Source organism: Muntiacus reevesi, chromosome 3, assembly GCF_963930625.1.
Source record: "Muntiacus reevesi chromosome 3, mMunRee1.1, whole genome shotgun sequence".
NCBI lineage: Eukaryota > Metazoa > Chordata > Mammalia > Artiodactyla > Cervidae > Muntiacus > Muntiacus reevesi.
This window is the reverse complement of record NC_089251.1, coordinates 104,806,103-104,821,485: the sequence shown is the minus strand read 5'-3', so window position 1 is coordinate 104,821,485 and position 15,383 is coordinate 104,806,103. Positions and strand designations below refer to the sequence as shown.

Here is a 15,383-nt window from a genome sequence, read left to right as displayed (position 1 = left end):
AGAGCTCCTTTGATGAAAGGGGAGTGTGTCTAGGACCAGATAGGATTTCGAAGGAACCATCTTGTGGAGAACCCTTGGTCACGGGGCGACAGTGCACAAGATAAATAGCCTGGAAAGCCTAGGAAAAGGATTTGTTCCCGACGAACGCATGTGTGCACGCGGGGTACCGTGAGCTGCCGCGCCTCTGCAGCCCCTGCGTCCCCTTGTCGTGGACCTTACCCTCGCCTCGGGATCCAGTGCTCTTCTCTGGCTGGTTCCTCGAGGGTCGGGACTAGGTTTCATTCCCTGCGCCTGGTTCAGGGCACTCAAGACTCGGTTGTGGAGCTGAAGCCTAGTTTGCGGACCTGCAGGGGCTGTTAACGGGCAGGGTGGGTGCAGCGGACGCATCTGCTCTTACCCTGGGAACGGCACGCATCCCACTAGAAGGAATCTTAGAATCCTCCCTCCAGATCCCAGGCCATGCGGCTAAGACAAAAGCAGAGCTCTCCTGACCCCACACTAAGGGCTGGAGGCGAAAGCCCCAAGAGGCCTTGAGCTCCTGCCCTGAGGGGAGATCAGAAAGGGGTCGCAGAGCTCCCTACCTGCTTCCTGCCAAGCTGCTGTGGTTACCCAGGTGGTGGTTGTGAAGGGATCGCGCGTCCCTCCGTGCCCTGGGCAAAGGCGAGGCGCTCAGCGCCCTGTCCTGGCTCTGGAGTCAGAGCAGGGTTGACGCGGGGTGGGGTAGGTTCCATGCAAGAACACCTTCCTTCCTCCCCTCCTCCTCAGGCTTTAGACTCCGAGCTCCTTAATCCCAGGGCCTGTCCTTGGTTGCTCTTTTTTTTCCCCCCTGTTACCTTTAAAAAATACTGAGTGAAATGAAACAGTGATAATAAAAAGGAGAACTCAGAAATCAACCCATGCATATATGGTCAATTCACTTTGCATAGAGGAGTCAAGAATGAATATACAATGGGAGTAGTCTCTTCACTGAATGGAGTTGGGGAAATTGGACAGCCACATGCGAAAGTCTGAACCTGGACCCCAGGCTTACACAGTACACACATCAGTTCAGAAATATTTAGATCCGTGATAGCTGTCAAGGACCATACTGACATATATGTAAGTTTAAGCATCCTGATATTATGAATATCCTTGAATCCATTATTTCATGCAGGACCTCGATGGATGTCAAGTTTTATTTTTCTCTCCTGGCTTTTTCTCTCTCTTCCGAATTTTGTATTTATCATTCCCTTGTCTTGGCAAATGAGAAAGCAAGCCTTGCTGTGTTAAAGTGTGTGTGTGTAAATGATGGAGCGTTCAGTAATGCTGGGCTTGGAGCTTTAAGAAAGTGACTGCACCCTCTGTAGTGCTCTGGGACTTGCTTCCTCAGCCCCGTGCTCATTCTGTTTCTGAGGCCACCCTTGCTGCTTGTAGCTGTGGACTAGCCGTGTTTTCCTCATCCTCTTGTGCTATTTCCTGTTTGGACCTCTAAGGATTTGGGATGACTCCCAAGCAAAGGGCTCCAGTTAACTATAATTTAAAATTTTTTTGCAAGCTGTCATTAAGTTTTCCCATGTTGCTTGGCTTTATGGGAAGCTTTTTAGTCATTTACTAATTTAATGACAGTTAGACATCCTTAGCCTTAGAAATTTGTAGTGAGTATTTCCTATTGAGATTGTTAGGATTAATGCAAAATACAAGTTAGATCATTTTGTAGCAATAGTTTAATGCTTTCAAACTCAATACGGTCGGGTCAGAGGACTGTCCAGAAGGAAAGTCTTCATGCTTCACCTTGAGGGGTGAGGGCTGTGGTCAGCGCACTGTGATTGGGGGCATGTGAGCAGGCTCCTTGGAAGCATGAAAACAGTGTCTTTTCATGTTGACCTTTTCTGGTCAAGTTACGCTGTTCCTTTTTCTAGATACTCAGCTTCTAGTTAATCCTTTCTGAACTTCCATTATGTCTGAATTAAAGATTCAGTGTAGCTCGACTTACATCTAAAAACTTTCCCTTGTTCTCAGGAATATTGTTAAAATCTAGTTGAGACTATTTCCAAAGACCAGACGTTGTAGGGTTATGGGTAGTCTGTGAGTTAGAATTGTATGTAAAATGTTCTGTGCGTGTGCAGTTTTCCGGATTCTTCACTTTAACCAGAGTCTGGGAGTTTGTAATTCCCCAGAACAGTTCTCTTAAGCCGCGGTTTCTCCAGCTTGGCTTTGCTCACCTGTTGGGCCAGGTCGTCGGGGTCTCTCCTGTGCAGCGCAGGATGTTCAGAAGCGTCCTGGGCCCCTTCCTGTTAGGTCCCCTCATGCACAGTGATGACACTGAAATGTCTCCATACGTTCCTCTTGTCTCCCGGGGGCTGTGGGGAGGGCAGAATCAATCCCAGTTGAGAAACGCCAGTTCATTTTTTTTAAAGAGCGGTTTTAGGTGCACGGCAAAGGTGAGCAGGAGCTGCAGAGATTTCCCTTGCACCCTGGGCCTCTGCCGCTGTCGGCATCCCCGCGAGGGTCAGAGCTGACGCACCTGCCCTGCATCATCATCACGCAGAGTCCATGGTTTTCATTCAGGCTCACTCTTGGTGGTTGCACATCCTGTGGGTTTGGACAGATTTGAAGTGACATGTCCCCCTGACGCCTGCACACGGCACCACCAAGCCGGCAGGTGGGTCAGCCCGTGTGTGTGTGTGTCTGTGTCTGTGTGTGTGTGTCTGTGTGTGTGTGTGTGAGCCTGTGTGTGTCTGTGAGCATGTGTGTGTGTGTGTGTGTGTGTGTGTGCGCAGGCAGGTGGGTCAGCCCGTGTGTGTGTGTGTGTGTGTGTGTGTGTGCCTGTGTGTGTCAGCCTCTGTGTGTATGTGTGTGTGTGCGCGCAGGCAGGCGGGTCAGCCCGTGTGTGTGTGTGTCTGTGTGTGTGTGTGAGCCTGTGTGTGTGTGTGTGTGTGTGTGTGCGCGCAGGCAGGCGGGTCAGCCCGTGTGTGTGTGTGTGTGTGTGTGTGTGTGTGCTGTATTTTCACTGAGTCGTGTCTAACTCTTTGCAGCCACCATAAACTGTAGCCCTCCAGGCTCCTCTGTCCATGGGACATGGAGTGGGTTGCCACTTCCTTCTCTAGGGGATCTTCCTGACCCAGGGATCGAACTCACATCTCCTGCCTTGTAGGCAGATTCTTTACCACTGAGCCAGCAGGGAGGCCTCGAGTGACACATGGCTGACATTATCACCATTGTATATAGTATTATATATATATATAGCATTATATATAGCATTATGTATAATATGTAGTATATATTATAGTTTCACTGCCCTGAAATTCCTCTGTGCTCTGCTGTTCTCATCCCTCTCTCCCAGCCCCTGGCAACCACTAATTTTTTTTTATTGTCTCTGTAGTTTTGTCTTTTCCAGAAGGTCATAGCTGGATTCATACAGCAGGTAGCCTTTTCAGATGAGCTTCTTCCACTTAGTGGGCGCGCAGAATCTGTCTCCTGCATGTCCTTTCATGGTGTCATGACATCCCATTGTCTGTATGTGTTGCCGCAGTTTCTTTATCCACTCACCTCTGAAGCCATCTTGGCTGCTTCCAAGCTTTGGCAATTATGAACAGAGCTGCCATAGACAGTTGCGGGCAGGCTTGCGTGAGAACCGTCATCTCCAGTGTGACTGCTGCGTTGTGTGCTAAGAGTATGTTGAGTTCTGTAAGAGACTGCTGAGCTGTCTTTGGAAGTGGCTGCACCATTGTGCGTATCCTCCGGCAACGAATCAGAGTTAACTGTGATGCCATGTTCTTTTCAGCTTTTGGTGTTAACTGAATTCTGGATTTCATCCATTCTAATGGATGTGTAATAGTATCTCATTTTACTTTGTATTTCTCTGGTGACCTGTGATGTTGAGCATCTTTTCTATTTACCATCTGTGTATCTTTTTTGATGAGACATCTGTTAAGGTCTTTGGCCCAATAATTTATACTTTTTAACTAGTTTGACTTGATTCATTCAGGGTTTTCTCTTCCTGCGTGGCCAAGGGAGTACAGAGCTATTTACAGAGTTTTGAACAGCTAGCTTCTCTTGAGAGCGATAGGAGAGACTTCTGGGTTGGCTTGAGTGGGGCACATGTTATAAAATATTTATATGTTAGAATATTTTAGAAAATTGAAATCTGTATTTGTGCACATAACACAAAAACGCTCCCAATCAAACATACACTGGTATGTATTATGCATTTCACAAGTATTCTCTAAGTCATCCTGACAACTCTGTGAAGTAGATAGTATCCTCATTTTTGGATTATCAACCTTTAAAAATAAAATAGCTGGTTATTTTACCAGCAGAACGGACTTATTTGGGAATTACGAAGAATTACAGTTCAAGAAAAAAGTAGTAAAGTGTAGCAAACAAAGGGGAGGAACCTTACTTTATAGAGAAAAAGGAGGACGTTGAGAGGGGGTGCTTTGAAGGAATGGCCCCTGGGGGAAGGGGAGGGTTGGGGGGCTCGGGGTGGTGATGTTCCCCTGGGCTGGGCTTGCTGCCGGACAGTGAGGAATCTTTGCTCCTCCTGGAATGCAGGGTCCTCCTCCTCTTGGAGTGTGTGGTTGGTGGTGTGTGTTGGTGCTTGAAAGCTCCCCCTTCTGGCCGCCTGGCTTCATTTTAAATGTAGTGTCACTTATTCCCCTTCACAGGATGAATAGATGTCCCTGGAGGTTAAGAAATTTGCCCAAGGTCCTAAGTTAATGCAAGGCAGAACAGAGCACCGAGTATAAGTCAGCAGTGTCAAATCAGTTCACGTGTGTGTTCTTGACCCTAGAGGCACTAAAAGGTCTTCCTCGTCGGTGGGCCAGACCCGTGTCGCGTGGCCTTGGCTGGCGTAGACGGCCTGGGACGCGTGGGGAATGCCTGGTCGCCAGGAGGTTTCACCAAGCCAAACAAGTGCAGCAAGGTTTCTGCAGTGTCTGTAGGTCTCTGCAGAGTATAGCCTGTTTGTCGTGTCTCAGAATAAGTTCTCGTTCATAACCATCTTGAGCCAGGGGACAGGTTTTTGTTTTTGTTTTCTTTTTTACAGCCTGCTGTATATGCTGTATCGATTCCCTGCCTTCAGTGAGCATATGCGTTCTGTCTCTGGGTGGATATAAAGCGGGTCTTTGTCCCACAGCCTGTCTGTGGTTGATGTACACGGAGGTGCAGGTGGTCGGATTCAGAGTCTATGTTTTATTACTGTCAAATGTAGCATTTCCAGGATTACCTCGTATAGTTTATAAAGATTCTGGAGGTTGTTGATTTAGGGCTTTAGAAATCCTGAGATGGGTCTGAGCAGAGCAGATTAAGGTTGCAAATCAGACGGTGCCCCGGTGGGTTGTGTTGGGGGCCCCAGCTGCCTTACTTGCGCTTGCTAGCATCGCATGCGGGGGTCGTCGCCTTCTTCCCAGGCCCGCCTGACTCACCTTCCTCCTGGCTGCTCCTCCGGAGCCCTGGCTTCCTTCTGCGTTAGAGCCCACTGCGCACTGAATTGGCACTTCGCACTCTCCCGGCCTCACGCCGCATTCAGTTCCTCCCTCCCTCCCTCCGTGGTTTAGTGCTCACTTGCAGCGCCTGATGCGGTGTGTGTATCTCTGTGTGTATCTGCAGCATAAATGTTGCAGTTTGTTTCTTTTGACTGTGCTGGGTCTTCACTGCTGAGCGGGCTCCTCTCTAGTTGTGCTGCGTGGGCTTCTCATCGCAGTGGCCTCTCTGTTGCGGAGCGCAGGCTCTCAGCACAAGGGCTTCATAATTGCGACTCGTGGGCTCAGTAGTTGCGGCTCCCGGGCTTAGTTGCTCTGAGGCATGCGGGATCTTCCCCGATCAGGGATCGAACCTGTGTTTCCTACATTGGCAGGTGGGTTCTTTACCAGTGGGCCATCAGGGAAACCATGCAGTGTGAATATTAAATAAAGAGAGGAGTGTGAGAGCGAGGGCAGTCTTTGTCCTCCTGGCCCTGCGGAGCACCGACCCCAGTTTATGCCCTTGTCCACCTGGCCAGCGGGAGGGAGCTCTTGACTGGAGCTATTTCCAGTCTTGGTCTGTTTTGCAAGGGCCTGGCACCTGGGAAGGTAGGCCCAGCCTCGGATGAATGACTGCAGCCCTTAAACATTGGCACACATCTTGTTTTTTGCCCTTTTTTTGTCCTTGGCTTGGAGCTCATTGGGGAACCTCTCCTGGTAACATGTCCTGACTGTCATGGCCAAGTTACAGCAGAGAACAAAGCGTGACCTGCTCCTTGAGCCTTCTCACTGCAGAACCAGTTGGGAGTCATGCATCCGCCGGTCTGTCGAGGTGGAGAAGGAAAGTGCATGAGACTTTGACACGTGTGTTGAGCAGGGCAGCTTTCCGAACTCCTCAGCCCCCTTCCGCAAACATAACTACCTTTCGAATCCTCCACTTGAGACAGATGCTGCCGTGCTGGAGGGCCCGGCCGGTCTCGCCCCCAGGAGCCGTGGCAGAGGGCCCGCTGCAGGCCTGTCTGCTGTCAGGATACCTGGGCAAGCTGCAGCTGTCAGAGCGCCTTTGGGAGAGGGGGCTTGGTGTTTCTATCGGCAGAATGACTCAGACACTCCTGTTTGTCTCTTGGCAGAGTGATCAGCAGCTGGACTGTGCCTTGGACTTGATGAGGCGCCTGCCTCCACAGCAAATCGAGAAAAACCTCAGTGACCTGATCGACCTGGTACGTACGGTTTCATTTGGGGCTGGGGCCATACTAGGCCTTTACATACCTTGTTCCATGCGGAGTTCAAATCACACGAGACACCTCCTCTCCAGCTAGACGTCACCGCTGACTTAAGAGGCTCCTCCGGAGAGGAGGTGAGTTTCCTCTGACTGTCGTTCTTTCTGTGCAGGCTGTTTTCATAAAGCCAAAGATAGGAGCTCTGAAGTCTCTGCTGCTTGCCTCCTTCCCCCAGATGCCTTGTTTCCACTTTCTAGACGTTTACAGGTAGGCCGGGGGAAGCAGAGGCCACACACACCCAGGAGGACCTGGCTGCCGATGTGGACGTTTCTCCAGCCAAAGCAGGACAAAAGTCTAGCCTCCCAAGTGCTCCAGTGGCTTCACTTCTAGCTCAAAATGACACAAAACGCAAAACTGGGCTTTTAAAGAGCTCATCACGTCTGTTTTTAAAACATTTATTTGTATGAGAACAAATGATACAGAGGGGAGCATTTTTAGACAAATACTTTCTGTATTGAAAACTCTGAAAAAAAAAAAGAAATCTGTTACTCTTCAGCATAAGAAACAATGCAATTTCAACACCAGATCATAAAAAATGACTTCACTGTGGAAACTTTTGGGATTTTCTGACAGTATTGATTGGAGTGGAATGCAATTCTATTTAGATTTCTTCTTTGATTAGTAAAACTATTTTTAAAATATTATATGTATATAGTTAACTGAGATATCACAAAATGATTTTGTAATGAGATTTCAAGGTAATTAAATATGTATTTTTTTTTTAAGTATTTGTTTATTCATGTATATATACATTCATGGAATGACTGGTCTCAAAATGATGCCAGAGATTCACTGGCACCATAATGTTATTTGAAAATGTTCAAAGTATTCAAAAAAACCTATAAAACTGTGAGAAATCATGAAAAGAAGTCAAATAAGATCAAGAGTCAGCTGAGTTACTGGATCACTTGGCCGGCGGGTTCTGGCCCCGGGTGGCACCCTGAGCCCACCCCGATCAGCCTCTGTTCTTGTCACTGTCCCCCAGCTTCTCAGAGGGGTGATCAGTTGCCAACTGTTGCTCATCAGTTAGATGTCTTTTGAAGATAGTAGCTTTAAAACTTGTTCATGTGCTGTAGTGATATATTTAGCTCCATTGTATGCATTCAGAACACTTTTACTAGGGAAGAACATTATTGCAGGAGACTCGGGTCACTCACAGATAAAACTCCTGCCAGCAGTCCGCAAGGTCCATTGTGCAGCTGTCTGTCAGTTTATGGAGACATAGACCCCAAGGGAAAGGCAGCTGTGTGGGCAGAGGCGAGCTGCTGGGTGGGCCTGTGAGCTTGCTACCTCTTCTGTGTGAGATTCTGGAAGGAAGCAGGAGAAGCGTTCTCCAGGAAGAGAGCTGTGGTGAGGAAGCCCATTCCAGGTGCTTGTGATGGAAAAGGGGAAAAGGTGGCTAGAAGCGGTGGCAGGTCCTGGCCGGGCAGTGAGGCATTTCAGATGAGTGTGAGAGGACAGAAGCCTGAATTGCATGCACGCAAACCCACCATGTGCTCGGCATCGGGGGTCCCACACCCGGCACCTGGTCAGGGTAGCCTTTGTGTACAGACGAGGTCTGGCCAGCGCGCCCTTTGCTTCTTGCCCCGTGAGCTCTGATTCTCTGGGGCTTGTTTATAGATTTCTCTGGGAGTGCTGTACATTGGGAAGTCCTATGTGAAAGATGCTAATTTTTAAACATTGGCTCAGACATTGGATGGGCGTGTGAAATGTGAGTCAGAGAAACGGTCTTTGTTGGTAAGTGGTGAAACATGAAGTTGGATGGGTGGGAGGTGTCCTTGGAAGTCACCGGGGGGCTTGGATTTGACGTGCCATCGTCACCGTCGCCCCACGTCCTATCCCTCGTGGGCAGTGTGTTGTCCCGAGCGCTTTCTCTGGCGTGGCCTCAGTTAACTCTCGGCAGTCCCGTCGGGTCGCAGCACACAAGGCAGGCTGGGCCGTGCCGCGTGGCCTGTTTTCCTTGGAGAGGTCTAACTGGCCAGCTGTGGCCGGGGGTGGGCAGAAGCCGCGGGTAGGACCGGGCCCCTCAGCTGTCAGCCCGGAGGCCACACTGCTGCTCCTCCACTGAGCGTCCCGGCGTGCCCGGCTGCATGTCAATTCAGCTTGCCAGTGTAGTTATTACTGTGTTTTAGAAACAGAGCAAACATAGAAGTCAGAAATGATGAGCAGATTGTTTTCTCAGGAGTCTTCGTGGTGTTTCGCAGGCTGTTTTGTTCTTATGGCAACCGAAGTGTTCTCCTCCAGCTGTGTCCTGTCGCGCTGCCGCCCCTGTCCCTGTCGCAGAGATGAGTGTGTAGCCGCTTTGGTGGACACCTGGTCAGTGGGCTCCTGAGCGGTATAGACCAGCTCTCCCTGGGCTCAGCAGGGAAATCGCAGCGTTGATGGTGCATGAAAGAGTGAGTCCGCGCCACCCTTCACCGTGGCCAGATGACGCCCGCCTGCGGGTTGGTTTGCAGAGGGCGCTGAGGCCCAGGTGAGGCCCGCACGTGAGGCCCCTGCTGGGCCACGGGGGGAAGCGGACCCGGAGGGCGCGGTCAGGGCGCTGTTCTCCCCGCTGGGGCGGCATCTGTGGGATGTGACCGGAGAGGGGACGGAGGCGGGGGCCAGCAGCCAACGTTTGGTGAGCACGTCCGCGTCCCCAGGGCTGAGCTGGATACTGGTTGTGTTATTTCATCTAATTTTTCAAAGAGAAAAGGGGCAGTTTTAAAATTCAAACCGCTGGGAATGATCCCTCAGCCAAACCTTACAGGTCGTAAGCTTTCGTCATCTGAGCAAGCGACTTAAGTGTATTCCAACAGTTTGTGAACTCGTAACTGTATATCGTAATACCTGGTTCATCACTAAGCTTTTCAGCAGAGTCGTGAGATGTCTCGTTGGCCTCTTTATGTCTGCGTTCACGTTATGCGTGGGCTTCCCTGGTGGCTCAGCAGGTGAAGAGTTCACCCACAGTGCAGGAGACCCTGCGGATGCAGGTTCGAGTCCTTCGTCAGGAAGGCACCTGGAGGAGGAAAGTGGCAACCCAGCCCAGTATTCTTGCCTGGAAAATCCCACGGACAGAGGAGCCTGGAGGGCTACAGTCTGCGGGTCTCAAGGAGTCAGACACTGACGCACGCATGCGCTGATTTTCACACCACCCCTCTAGTGTACACGGGACCGCTGCTCCTTTGTTGGATGACTTAAACTCTGAGGAAGAAGCAGGGTGGTGCTGGGTGCCTTTACTTTATATCAGAGCCACAGATTTAACGTGGTGCTTCTTCCTCGTCTGTCTTAACCTGTTTACGGGGGAAATGTTAAATAGTTACTAATCTACAACATTTAAAACATAGACTGTATTATGGAAAATCATTTAAAGTCCACGTAATTAAAAACAGCCAGAAACTTAAAGGCTGTTCTCTACGGGCTGGCCACTTGGGGTACACAGCTCGCTCTGGTCCACTGCTTCACTGGGCCCTGGGGAGGCGCCTCTGTCCCCTCGCCCAGCTGTGAGGGGCCAGCCTTTTATTTTTAAAAATAAATTTTTTTTTTAAACTTGCACCATTTTTTAAGTCTTTACCTATTTGTTACAACACTGCTTCTGTTTTGTGCTTTGGTCTTTTGGCTTCAAGGTATGTGGGATCCTAGCTCCCCGACCAGGGGTCGAACCCGCCCCCCACCTCCTGCGGTGGAAGGTGAAGGCTTGAGCACTGGACCTCCAAGGAAGTCGCTCACTCCTTTTTTAGTTTGAAGTATGATGAGTGTCGAAATGGAAATGGAGCCTGACCGTGCACTGAATTAGGGCCTGATGAGGCATGCCTCGCTAAAACCCCATTGACGTGCTTCAGAAACGCGGCCGAGGACCCTGCTGTGCACTGGGATGGATTCGGACCGTTCGGGCAGGCTTTGCAGGTCCTGGAAGCCGCTTCCTTGGATGTTCACCTTCCGTCACTGCTGTTTTCCTTCCGTCTTCCCGGGCGGGACAGGCCTGTCTGTGTTGTTCTGTGTTTTTGTTTTTTCCTTCTACCTGGACGAGCAGAATTCCTTCATTCTTGTTAGTCAGTCTGTGCTGGGTGCCGCGCCGTGGCCCTGAAGTTCACTTGCAGTTTCAGTTCCTCCTCAAGGCGGTAATTTGAGGAGACTCGCCCTGTCTTGAGCCTGTCTAGAAGCCGTGTGTCCAGGCCTTTGTTCCCTGTAATCTGGGATCAGGCAGACGTTCTCAGAGCCGCTGTTGGCCCGGCCCGGCGCTCATCACAGCCCTTCCTCTCCGGCTCACCTGCCGTCAGTAGTGACGGCGAGGTGGTGCTGTTCTCACGAAAAGCCTCCAGCTCTTAAGGCTGAATGTTGGGATTTGCCAGCACTGCCCATGGAGGGACTGGCCTCACTTAGATGTCGGAGCCAGGGAAGTACCGGAATCCATCCGGTCCACCGGCGGCCTGATTCCCAAGCAGCATTAAAGGGACACGTGGGGGGTGCCTGGCAACTTTGGGCCAAGGCAGCCTGATTTATCGTGCCAGCTCGGTTTGCTTTTTTCTTTCCACTGTCAGAGCTTTTGCTGCCTGGGATTATGATGCGTGCTCTGATTGGTGGGAAATGACCTTCCTTTGCACATGGCCAGAGCATCATTTTATTACATATTAATCCCATTGTGCTCGAGTGAAGCCAGCCGAAAGCCATGGTTAAGCTGTTTCAGAAATACCCGCAGGTCCATGTGGGCCAAGAATCACATGCCGTTAAGATGCTCCCTCGGCTTCCTCAGCTCTGACCTTCTGTGGCTTTGCTCTGCACGCTGGCAGCAGGAGCTGAGACCTCTCCGCTGGGGTGTATTTCGAGCCCTGAGCTGAGGAAGGAGTTTGTTTCTGCACATGGGCCCCTAGCAGGCTAGCCGTCCTGTGCCTTTTTAAGAGCAAACCAAAAATAGACCTAGATCTGTTTGACCAAGCAGGAGCGCCTTTGCTTGCAGTGTCGGTCGCTTCATTGTTTAATTCCTCCTCCCTCCTTTGCTTATCGTCACCTGAAGGTCCAGCTCTCAGGTGTCCCCAGACTTTATTTATTCCAGGGAGGGGTTAAAGCACCCAAGCCATCCCCGCTCGGTCTGTGAGTTAGAGGTATAAGGGCCCGATGCTCTGACCAGGGAGTTGAGAACTTGATCGGTTTTCATTTCAGCATATTTCTTTTTAACAGCCAGAACTGCCCTCCAGAAATAGAAGGGCGGCCTCAGCAGTACCTACAGCTCGAGCAGCTCCCAGAAACGGGCCACCTGCAGATACGCAAGGTCCGCGGGAAGATCGCCCTCGGCAGATTAGAAGTCTGGTGTGCACAGGGCGTACCTCTTGAGCCAGAGAGAGGGTGGAGACCTCCAGCTTGTGTTGGCCAGGACCCTGGAGTCAAGCTCTCACACCTCTGTGATTAAAACTGAGGCCACTCTTATTATTTAACAGTCATTAGTATCACTGATTGTCTATCCGACCTCTGCTGCACTTTGTTAGTTTTCAGTCTTTAATAGTTGAAGCCGTGAGACCTGGAAATGGTTTTCTCAGTGATAGCTGCGTGTCGTGAGAGCATCAAACTCAGTTCTGTCCCCGGGGGATGAAGCTGAGCCACCTTTGGTCCCTTAAGGCCAGGCGTGATCTGCCCCATCTGTGGCCAAGACTGCCCAGGCCTCCTGTGTTTCCTGCCTGCCCAGGTTCCCCGTGATGGTCACTGTTTAAAACAGTCTCGCGCCAGCATGCTTTCCTCCTTTCTTTCAAAGACGGCACTTCTGAAGCGGTCTTAGACCTAGTAGGTGAGGGGGGAGTGGGTTCGGCCAGCGTTTCCCAAGCACTCCCTGCGAAGCTGACACCGCGCAGCTCGGGAAGAAGTGTGCCGCCTGTATTCCTCAGCTCCTCTGTCACGGGGAAGGAGACACGCAGGGACCCGAGAGCTGGGTCCGAAGGAGGGACGGTTCTGGATGGGGTTTCTCGCCCCTTTGGACTTGACCAGCTGGTCAGCTCCGAGGACGCCTGTCCCAAGTTGCGGAACCGAGTTCTTCCTGTAAGCGTCTGACATCCTGGGTGCCAGACACCATTCTGGGTGCTGCGGGTGCAAGCCGAAAGGCCTGGCTCCACGGCGCCGACGCTTATTGAGGAACTCAGGAGGTTTTCTGGGAGGAGGACGGCTTGGCCGCGCCAGCTTCGCTCCCTGTCTCTCACGCACCCCAGCAGGCACGGTCGTTTGTCTTCACTGCTGAGTAACAGCGGTCCCGGCTCTTCAGGACGCTTCGCACTCTCCTCTCCCTCGCTGGGGCCACCTCTCCCCCCACCTCTCACCGTCCCTTAGGTTCTTTTCCCAGTTTCCCCGACAAAGTATTCCTGAGGAGAGCAAATATTTACATACCTCTGGAGTTTTGAGGGCAAAGCCAAAAGTGGCCGCCTCTAGCAAAGAATTTTGTTTTGTCTTTTAAAAAAAAAAAAAATGCATTCCAGTTCATAACTTGCCCACATGCAAGACGTTTTAACATAAAAAGAATGCTTTCTTCACCAAATTCTTGAGTCCAGTTGGTGCTCCGGGAAGTAGGACACCCTACAAGGAGGTGCTCAGCTGGGCCTTGTGGCTGGGCCTCCCCACGACATATAGGTTCCCCTGCAGTCGGGGTACCCCGGGGAGCCGAGGGGAGGGGCCTTTGCACCCTGGAACCAGGGCTCTGTGGCCCTGCAGGCGAGGAGGAGGCAGGGAGGCAGCCTCCACTGGCACCTGGCCAAGCTCCTGGTGGGTTTCTGTTGGAGGTGGGGGCACTGGGCTTCCACTCTCGCACGTGTCATGGGGTCTGTAGGAAGCGTTCTCTCCCCAGCTGGGTGCTGTCTCTGGAGCCGGCCCTGGGGAAAGAACGGAAGAGTCGGTGCTCTTGCAGGGACCCCTCCACAGCCTGATGTTTCTGAGCTTACCGTGAGCTCTGCTACAGGCGACTGGTGCTGCAGTTCTGTTTTACAAGGGGAAAAAGCATTCCAGCCAAGGGCCTCCAGCAGGATTTTAATGAACTCCATTCCTTGGAAAGTTGTGGTGAGCCTTTTCATGCGAGTGTCTGCTCGTTGAATGGCCTGCAGCTGTAGTGACGAAAGCAAGGCTGAGGGAGAAGGCAGACCCCGGACTCTGGGTGCCGGATTGGCCCTCTGTTCCCCACCCAGGGCGCCCCTCCAGACGGGGGTGGAGGTGGCCTTTCACGACCCCAGCCTGTTGCCGAGTCGAGGACCCCACCACCTGATGGTGATTGATGTCAGGATGGCAGCCTGCTAAGCAAGGATGAAATGGCGTGATCTGCTTGGAAAGAGGAGATGGGGCTTCCTAGGGGCACTCCTCTGATCCCCCCATAGAGATGACTGGAAGTTGCTTGGAATTCTGATGAGTTCTGTTACACACAGATTCACAGACACTCGTTTGATCCAGTGTAAGATGGCCTGGATTGCCTCCTGACCAAGCAGTCCAGACCCTTAAAACTTGAAACCAGTTGAAGGAGAAAAGCACGAGGTCCCGTGCTTGCTTGTGGGCATGTTTGTGGGGAGCGGAGGGGTCTGCGCTCAGGAGCAGACTCGGGATGTGTCCCCTGGTCCTCAGCATCCTGGAGCAGTCGAGGAGGTTTCCCGCTGTGGCCACGGGCTTGAAATTCTCCAGAGCTGAGTGACTTGAAAGGTAGCAATCTCCCGTCCGCTTTGGTGTCAGCCTCCCGGTTGTATGCTTTGTTAGATTATCAAGTGCAAGATGGAAATTTTTTTGGTTTGGTCTCAGATTGAGAATTTGACTTCCCTCTTTTCATTCATCATAAGATCTTTTTCAGCGATGACAGAGGAAAATAAACTGCCACAGTGGAGATCCATCAAGTGTCAGGAGCCCTGATGGAAGGGCCTTGTTGTTAATGTGTCTCCCCTGTTAGGCGTTTGATTTCACAGCCGCTCTGTGAAGCAGGTGGGAGGGGACCGCCTTTTACAGACGAAACCGAGAGCATCCCAGCGCCTTGAGCCCGGGGCCTGAGCTGTGGCCACAGGGACAGCAGAGTCAGGCCCCGCTGTTGACTCCAGTGTGTTGCCATTGAACTACTGCCTTTAACAGGGAAAACAGATCATTTGTGACATGTCCTGCTAAGGCCAGACCATCTTCTACAGTGAAACTGTAAAAGATACTTGTGATGGGCGCGGATAGTCACCACCGAACTTGTAAGGACCTCAGGAAAAAAAGACCGTTAGAATCTATCTTCTGCTGTGAAGGCCCTGCAGGCTCGGATGAGCAAGGAAACTGCTGCCCCATTCTGCCTGGGCTGGCTGCGGGGCCGCTGTGCCCACAGTACACAAACACACACAGACACACACACATAGATACACACACACGCAGACAAGAAAACGACTGCCCCATTCTGCCTCAGCTGGCTGCGGGGCCCACTGCACCAAGGTGGACGCTTCTATAGGAGATGCCCTCATCACAGCACACACACACACACACAGCTGCGCTAAGGTGCACACTTTCTTAGACGCCCCTACCTCAGTACAGATACACAGACACACACACAGATAGGCCCACACACACAGCTGTGCCAAGGTGAACCCTTCTTAGGAGACACCCCCACCTCAACACACACAGACACACACAGACACACACACAGACACACAGCCGCGCCAAGGTGGACACGTTTACGGCAGACGCCCCCACCCCAGCACACACA

General features: G+C 51.5%; 1 protein-coding gene across 3 annotated transcripts in view; it reads left to right on the top strand.

The window, feature by feature from the left end:
* CAPZB (capping actin protein of muscle Z-line subunit beta) overlaps positions 1-15,383 on the top strand; it is a 135,140-nt gene that overhangs the window by 58,449 nt on the left and 61,308 nt on the right. For all 3 annotated transcript variants that reach the window (XM_065929948.1, XM_065929947.1, XM_065929946.1), the window contains exon 2: positions 6,572-6,661. In XM_065929948.1, coding sequence (XP_065786020.1) covers positions 6,572-6,661 — 90 coding nt within the window. The remainder of the gene's footprint in view (positions 1-6,571; positions 6,662-15,383) is intronic.